General features: G+C 46.5%; 1 protein-coding gene across 1 annotated transcript; it reads right to left on the reverse strand.

Annotated features, from left to right (window-relative positions):
• Positions 1-6,475: 6,475 nt before the first annotated feature.
• On the reverse strand, positions 6,476-8,230 carry LOC125553987 (leucoanthocyanidin reductase-like). The gene is made up of 5 exons (XM_048717621.1): positions 7,969-8,230; positions 7,588-7,737; positions 7,247-7,484; positions 6,974-7,177; positions 6,476-6,902 (listed from the first exon to the last, which is right to left on the reverse strand). Exons 1-5 carry the CDS (start codon positions 8,170-8,172, stop codon positions 6,646-6,648), a joined length of 1,053 nt encoding a protein of 350 aa, XP_048573578.1. The 5' UTR covers positions 8,173-8,230; the 3' UTR covers positions 6,476-6,645.
• Between the last annotated feature and the right edge of the window lie 436 nt (positions 8,231-8,666).

Here is an 8,666-nt window from a genome sequence, read left to right on the forward strand (position 1 = left end):
ACGTTTTGAAACGTCGCGAAACATATGAGATGTTTCGAGGGCTGAAATTGGGATTTCAGGCTCGTGCCCACGTCAAGAGGTATAAGACCTCCGACGATTTTCTTAGCCTGCAAACTAAGGAAGAAAAGCTCAATTGTTGAGCTTGTGCTTAGATTGTCTGAGTACAACAATCATTTGAATCGAGTGGGAGTTGATCTTCCAGATGAGAAAGTGATGTTTCTCCGAAGTCATTACCACCAAGCTGCTAGAGCTTCGTGATGAACTATGATATATCAGGGACATATATGATGATCCTTGAGATATTCGCGATGTTTGACACCACAAAAGTAGAAATCAAGAAGGAGCATCAATTGTTGATGGTTGAACCACTAGTTTCAAGAAGGGCAAGGGCAAGGGTAAGAAGGGATACTTCATGAAACGGCAATTCAGCTGTTGCTCTAGTGAAGAAACCCAAGGTTGAACCCAAACCCGAGACTAAGTGCTTCTGTAATAAGAGGAACAGCCACTGGAGCAGAATTACCCTAGATACTTGGTAGATGAGAAGGCTGGCAAGGTCGATAGAAGTATATTGGATATACATTGTGTTAATGTGTACTTTACTAGTACTCCTAGTAGCACCATGGTATTAGATACCGGTTCGGTTGCTAAGTGTTAGTAAACTCGAAATAAAAGGCTGCGGAGTAAACGGAGACTAGCTAAAGGTGAGCTGGCGATATGTGTTGGAAGTTTTTCCCAAGCTTGATGTGATCAAGCATCGCACGCTCCCTCTACCATCGAGATTGGTGTTTGCGTTGAGCATAGACATGATTGGATTATGTCTATCGCAATACGGTTATTCATTTAAGGAGAATAATGGTTACTCTGTTTATTTGAATAATACCTTCAATGGTCTTGCACCTAAAATGAATGGTTTATTGAATCTCGATCGTAGTGATACACATGTTCATGCCAAAAGATATAAGATAGTAATGATAGTATCACCTACTTGTGGTACTGCCACGTAAGTCATATCGGTATAAAACGCATGAAGAAGCTCCATGTTGATGGATCTTTGGGCTCACTCATTTTTGAAAAGTTTGAGACATGCGAACCATGTCTATTGGTGTATATGCATGAAGAAACTCCATGCAAATGGACCGTTTGGACTCACTTGATTTTGAATCACTTGAGACATGCAAATCATACCACATGGGCAAGATGACTGAAAGCCTCGTTTTCAGTAAAATGGAACTAGAAAGCAACTTGTTGGAAGTAATACATTTTGATGTGTGCAGTCCAATGAGTGCTGAGGCGTGTAGTGGATATCGTTATGTTCTCACTTTACAGATGATTTGAGTAGATGTTGAGTATATTTACTTGATGAATCACGAGTCTGAATTATTGAATGGTTCAAGTAATTTCAGGGTGAAGGTGAGAGATCGTCGTGACAAGAGGATAAAATATCTATGATATGATCATAGAGATGAATATCTGAATTACGAGTTTGGCACGGAATTAAGACATTGTGGAAATTGTTTCACACCTAATACAGCCTGAAACACCATAGTATGATGGTGTGTCCGAACATCATAACTGCACCCTATTGGATATGATGCATACCATGATGTCTCTTATCGAATTACCATGATAGTTTATGGGTTAGGCATTAGAGACAACCACATTCACTTTAAATAGGGCACCACGTAATTCCGATGAGATGACACTGTATGAACTATGGTTTAGAGAAACTTAAGCTGTCATTTCTTAAAAGTTTGGGGCTGCGACGCTTATGTGAAAAAGTTTCAGGCTGATAAGCTCGAACCCAGAGCGGATAAATGCATCTTCATAGGACATCCAAAACAGTTGGGTGTACCTCCTGTCTCAGATCCGAAAGCAATAAGGGATTGTTTCTAGAATCGGGTCCTTTCCCGAGGAAAAGTTTCTCTCGAAAGAATTGAGTGGGAGGATGGTGGAGACTTGATGAGGTTATTGAACCGTCTCTTCAACTAGTGTGTGGCAGGGCACATGGAGTTGTTCCTGCGGCACCTACACCAATTGAAGTGGAAGCTTATGATAGTGATCATGAAACTTCAGATCAAGTCACTACCAAACCTCGTGGGATGACAAGGATGCGTACTACTTCAGATTGGTACGTAATCCTGTCTTGGAAGTCATGTTGCTAGACAACAATGAACCTACGAGCTATGGAGAAGCGATGGTGGGCCTGGATTCCAAAATGGCTCGAGGCCATATAATCCGAGAGAGGATCCATATATGAAAACAAAGTGTAGACTTTGGAAGAACTACTTGATGGTTGTAAGGCTGTTAGGTACATATGGATTTTTAAAAGGAAGACGGACAATGATGGTAAGTATCACCATTAAGAAAGCTCGACTTGTCGTTAAGATGTTTTCCGACAAGTTCAAGGAGTTGACTACGATGAGACTTTCTCACTCGTAGCGATGCTAAGAGTCTATTGGAATTATATTAGCGATTACTGCATTATTTATGAAATCTTGCAGATAGGATGTCAAAACATTGTTTCCTCGGCGATTTTCTTGAGGAAAGGTTGTATGTGATACAACCGGAAGGTTTTGTCAATCCTGAAAGATGCTAATAAGTATGCAAAGCTCCAGCAATCCTTCTAAGGACTGGAGTAAGCATCTCGGAGTTGGAATGTATGCTTTGATGAGATGATCAAAGATTTTGGGTGTATACAAAGTTTATGAGAAAATTGTATTTCCAAAGAAGTGAGTGGGAGCACTATAGAATTTCTGATGAATTATATGTTGTTGACATATTGTTGATCAGAAATGACGTAGAATTTCTGGAAAGCATATAGGGTTATTTGGAAAGTGTTTTTCAATGGAAAGCCTGGATTAAGCTACTTGAACATTGAGCATCAAGATCTATAAGGATAGATCAAAACGCTTAATGGTACTTTCAAATGAGCACATACCTTGACATGATCTTGAAGGTGTTCAAGATGGATCAGTCAAAGAAGGAGTTCTTGCCTGAGTTGTAAGGTATGAAGTTAAGACTTAAAGCTCGACCACGGCAGAAGAAAGAGGAAGGACGAAGGTCGTCCCCTATGCTTTTGTCATAGGCTCTATACGGTATGCCATGCTGAGTACCGCACCTGATGTGTGCCTTGCCACATATCTGGCAAGAGGGTACAAAGGTAATCTAGGAGTAGATCACCAGATAGCGGTCTAAATTATCCTTAGAGGAATAAGGATATGTTTCTCGGTTATGGAGGTGATAAAGAGTTCGACGTAAAGAGTTACGTCGATGCAAGCTTAACACCTATCCGGATAGCTCTGAGTAGAGATACCGGATACGTATAATGGAGCAACAATTTAGAATAGCTCCAAGTAGAACAGTTATTTGAAATGGCTCCAAATGTAGCGTAGTAGTTGCATCTACAAGATGACATAGAAATTTGCGAAGTACATACGGATCTGAATGTTGCAGACCCGTTGACTGAAACCTCTCTCACAAGCATAACATGATCAAACCCAGAACTCTTGGGTGTTAGTCACATGGGGATGTGACCTTGAGTGTTAATCACATATCGATGTGAACTGGATTATTGATTCTAGTGCAAGTGGGAGACTTGTTGGAAATATGCCCTAGAGGCAATAATAAATTGGTTATTATTATATTTCCTTGTTCATGATAATCGTTTATTATCCATGCTAGAATTGTATTGATAGGAAACTCAGATACATGTGTGGATACATAGACAACACCATGTCCCTAGTAAGCCTCTAGTTGACTAGCTCGTTGATCAATAGATGGTTACGGTTTCCTGACCATGGACATTGGATGTCGTTGATAACAGGATCACATCATTAGGAGAATGATGTGATGGACAAGACCCAATCCTAAGCCTAGCACAAGATCATGTAGTTCGTATGCTAAAGCTTTTCTAATGTCAAGTATCATTTCCTTAGACTATGAGATTGTGCAACTCCCGGATACCGTAGGAGTGCTTTGGGTGTGCCAAATGTCACAACGTAACTGGGTGGCTATAAAGGTACACTACAGGTATCTCCGAAAGTGTCTGTTGGGTTGGCACGAATAGAGACTGTGATTTGTCACTTCGTGTAAACGGAGAGGTATCTCTGGGCCCACTCGGTAGGACATCATCATAATGTGCACAATGTGATCAAGGAGTTGATCACGGGATGATGTGTTACGGAATGAGTAAAAGAGACTTGCCGGTAACGAGATTGAACCAGGTATCGGGATACCGACGATCGAATCTCGGGCAAGTATCGTACCGCTAGACAAAGGGAATTGTATACGGGATTGATTAAGTCCTTGACATCGTGTTTCATCCGATGAGATCATCGTGGAGCATGTGGGAGCCAACATGGGTATCCAGATCCCGCTGTTGGTTATTGACCGGAGAACGTCTCGGTCATGTCTGCATGGTTCCCAAACCCGTAGGGTCTACACACTTAAGGTTCGATGACGCTAGGGTTATAGGGAATGTATGTACGCGGTTACCTAATGTTGTTCGGAGTCCCGGATGAGATCCCGGACGTCACGAGGAGTTCCGGAATGGTCCGGAGGTAAAGATTGATATATAGGAAGTATGGTTTTGGCCACCGGAAGTGTTCCGGGCATCACCGGTAGTGTACCGGGACCACCGGAGGGGTCCGGGGGTCCACTAGGTGGGGCCACCAGCCCCGGATGCCTACATGGGCCAATAGTGGGAAGGGACCAGCCCCTAGATGGGCTAGGGCGCCTCCCACCAAGGCCCAAGGCGCCTCCAATAGGGGAAGGGGGCAAACCCTAGGGCAGATGGGCCCTAAGGCCCACCCCAGGTGCGCCTCCTCCTCTCCCCCTTGTGGCCGCCACCCAGATGGGATCTGGGGGCTGCCATCACCCCTAGGGAGGGAACCTTAGGTGGGGGCGCAGCCCCTCCCCTCCCCGATATATACTTGAGGTTTGGGCTGCCCAACACATGTGATTTGCTCTCCCTGTTGGCGCAGCCCTACCCCTCTCCCTCCTCGTCTCTCGTAGTGCTTGGCGAAGCCCTGCTGGAGTCCCGCGCTCCTCCACCACCACCACACCGTCGTGCTGCTGCTGGATGGAGTCTTCCTCAACCTCTCATTTTCCCCTTGCTGGATCAAGGCGTATGAGACGTCACCGGGCTGTACGTGTGTTGAACACGGAGGTGCCGTCTGTTCGGCACTAGGATCATCGGTGATTTGGATCACGACGAGTACGACTCCATCAACCCCGTTCACTTGAACGCTTCCGCTTAGCGATCTACAAGGGTACGTAGATGCACTCTCCTTCCCTCGTTGCTAGATTACTTCATAGATTGATCTTGGTGATGCGTAGAAAATTTTGAATTTCTGCTACGTTCCCCAACATGTCTGTCTAACGGGATGTTCACATCCCTTATCAGTTATTTTCCTATGTTGCTGCCAAGATCTTTAATTTGCTATTAAATCTGGTCTCGCTTGCCCCACGTACTGCTATCAACATCAGATGACATCACAAGGTATTCTAATCTTCATCTGCTTACTGCTTAGCTCTTACTGCACACTATATATTCTGGATAAATATGATTGATACTTATGGAAAATTATCCTTACAGTGTGCTTTAAACTGCATCCTTGTCATGAAAAATTAACTACTGCACTTGATATATATAGTCATCGATAATCTAATTGTGGTTCGGTGTTAGATCATTTTAGTATTTATATAGGCATTCATAGTGCAATCTGATTCTCTTATGTGCCACATGTTCATATTTACGATACTCCCTAATCAGAGTTGCCTCTAATTTTTCCTTCAACAGTACGTGTTATCATTTAGATTAACAGATTACCAGGTTGTTGGATCTACTATGTCCTAGGAATTGCCCATATGAAATTATCAGAGGTTTTATGCAAAATAGGGTCCACTACCAAATAGATTAATTCAATCAACAGTACCATGAAAATATTTACAAATACAAATTCGTACAGCTGTGTAGGATGGTGAAGCCATGGAACCTGATTGAAGATGGGAAGACTGATTGAAGGTGGGAAGATGATGCACGAAAAGCCTGAAGGAGATGTGGAGCCTTATTGAAGATGACCAGCTTCAGATCCAAGGTCAACGTCTCCCATCCAGTGCCTGTCACGGGGATCACAGCCAGCCCTTTGCGATCTGGGTGTATAACATGCGGGAAACAAAGTCTGTCTTTTATAGGCGGTGAAAAGGGCGCGAGGTGAGACGCAAAAAGCAGAATTGGTGCCATCTGAAGTTGTTGAGGAATAGGCGGGGGCGGAGAAAGGCAGTTGCATCTGTATATGCTAATCGCGTTCGTGGAAAAACGAGTAATACTAGTTTTCCCACAAACCTGAAATGATGGGTTTTTAGGAAACGAGTTTCCCTTATCCACGGGGTTGTTGGACGAGCCAAACAAGATTTTTTACGGTTAGGCAGGCTTACGTAGATTGCGTTCTCTATATTCCTCTTATCCAAACAACGCCTAAATAATCCATACCCATTGTACGTTATGCTTTATTACCACGGGGGGCGGGGAGACGTATATTTTTTACGGGTATATTTATAAGGAAAACGATAATCCAAACATGCCTCAAACTAGAAAAACAAAGCGAGACAAACGTTGCCGGGTTGCACTCTTCTCGATCTGGTCTAAGCACACGTAGGATAAACTGCCAATCTTTCCACCATCGGCGCGTTACTTTTCTTGCTCTCTTCAGCTTCTTCTTCCAGGTGGAGGCCATGAGCGTAGTCGTCGAAGCATTCGTCAATTGTCCTGAATGGAATGTCAGGGTAAAGGCTTGATACTTCAACGTCTCTCGACCCGTCGATGCCGAAGTTGGTCTGGCAGCCGTTTATAAAGATGTCGTGCGTGAGCGAAGCGACTATGCTCTCCGGGATGATGTCTTCTGCAATGCATAAGATGAATCAGATTTTCAAGCCAAAATTACGTTGAATCTCAGGCTGCATGAGTAGGTACCCGCAGCCATGGCGAGCAAGTCCTCCTTGCTAAGCGTGACGCGCGGCAGTGTGCGGCCGATCTTGCTCTCCCAGAGGCAGGCCATCTCGTTGGTGCTGAGGAGATTGCAGGCGGGGCGGAAGTGGACGACCTTGTTGACGCTCCGGGCGTCGTACGCGGCCTTGACCGTGAACTTGCCAATGTCAGTTCCAGCCACGAAGAACGCTGTGCAGTGCGGACAGAATCGCTGAGTCACGGTGAAGGAACAAAGAGAGAGGTAGGGCATGGGTATACCTCTGACGGTGCCATCGCCGTAGATCTGGAAGCGGTCGAGCGGCGGGCGCACCTCGGACGGGTGCATGTTGTCGAAGTAGGGCCAGCCGGCGATGGAGTTGCAGCAGATGTAGGTGTAGGGCACGCCGGCCGCCTCCGCCGCCCGCCGGACGCGCCGCTTCTCCTCGTAGAACCCCAGCCCGGCCCCCACCGGGCGCGCCCTGTCCACGTCGTGCCCGAACTCCGACGGCAGAAACCTCTGTTGTGCGCACCGCGCATACAAGTCCATCATGCATGCATACGGGTGTGTACGTGCACGTCACAGTGCAGTGTAACACAAACTTGCAAGTGCTGGCGCGTACCTTGACGGTGCCGGCGGCTTGGATGGCTTTGATGAGGCCGAGCTGGTCGAGGATGTTGGCGCCGCCCATCACCGAGATCACCACCTCGACGCCGTGCGCGCGGAGCGCCGTCTCCACGGACCTCCCGCCGTCTTTCCCGTCGACGCGGCCCTGGCATTTCAGAGGGCGCATACCTAGCTACGTGAACATCTGTACTACATACAATGGCGGAGACACGCCTGGAGCAGTTAGGACTATAGCCCCAGACCTAGAAACAACTTTCTTTGTAATTTCTTCATACAAAGCATAGAAAATTATAGAAGTTTATCACTCAACATAGCACAGCCCTAGACATAATCTACATCTAACTCCGACACTGTGTGTCTGCATGATATATAATACCTCGACGACCAAGGCGCCTTTGCGCTGGAGCGCGTCGACGGAGGCCGCGCGCGCGGGGCAGGCGTTGCCGGGGCGGACGAGGATGAAGGTCCTGCGCCCGCTGTCGAGGCAGGCCTCCGCCACGAAGCGACCGATGTAGCCGGTGGCGCCCACGATGAGTGCCGGGCCGGGACGAGGCACTTCCTCTTCCTCACAAGGCGCCATCGCTTCCGTCGCTGTGCCTAGCTTGCTAGAAGCTGATGACCAGATGGTGGCGGTTCTAGCAACCGGCTGGCAGACGCTGACCGGCAGAGTTGGATCTTATATAGAGGTTGTCTTTGTACCCTACTTGTCACCTGTCGGGCAGGTCTGGTTACAGAAGAAGAGTAGGTAAACACATGGCAGCCCAAACTCACACGTTAGGTGCTGCTGAATCCTAGTTTTGCCAGATCCAATAGCAAGGGACCAGATTCATATGTGAGTGGTAAATGGTCAGGGACCCTCTGTAGGAATCAGATGCTTCTGTATCGTGCAAAATTTCTGCACAACTGTCTCTCCGTTCGTGTCATCAAACGGGTAGTATGATCTCTTCTTGTTGGCTGGGCCTGATTCTTCTACACAGACCGGCTGGTAAGGGCCGTAGGTTTCTTCCTTAGTCAAGCCCCACGACAAATGCTGATGGCGTTTGCCCCGCCGAGAGACGTGGCGGTAGTTACCAT

Source organism: Triticum urartu, chromosome 4 (genome assembly GCF_003073215.2).
Source record: "Triticum urartu cultivar G1812 chromosome 4, Tu2.1, whole genome shotgun sequence".
Taxonomy (NCBI): domain Eukaryota; kingdom Viridiplantae; phylum Streptophyta; class Magnoliopsida; order Poales; family Poaceae; genus Triticum; species Triticum urartu.

Excerpts from the sequence above, each read along its gene's own strand:
- LOC125553987 (XM_048717621.1), bottom strand. The coding sequence starts at position 8,172 with ATGGCGCCTTGTGAGGAAGAGGAAGTGCCTCGTCCCGGCCCGGCACTC. Across the intron at positions 7,738-7,968 it reads AAGGCGCCTTGGTCGTCGAG|GGCCGCGTCGACGGGAAAGA; the intron begins GTATTATATATC and ends CTGAAATGCCAG. Across the intron at positions 7,485-7,587 it reads AAGCCGCCGGCACCGTCAAG|AGGTTTCTGCCGTCGGAGTT; the intron begins GTACGCGCCAGC and ends TGCGCACAACAG.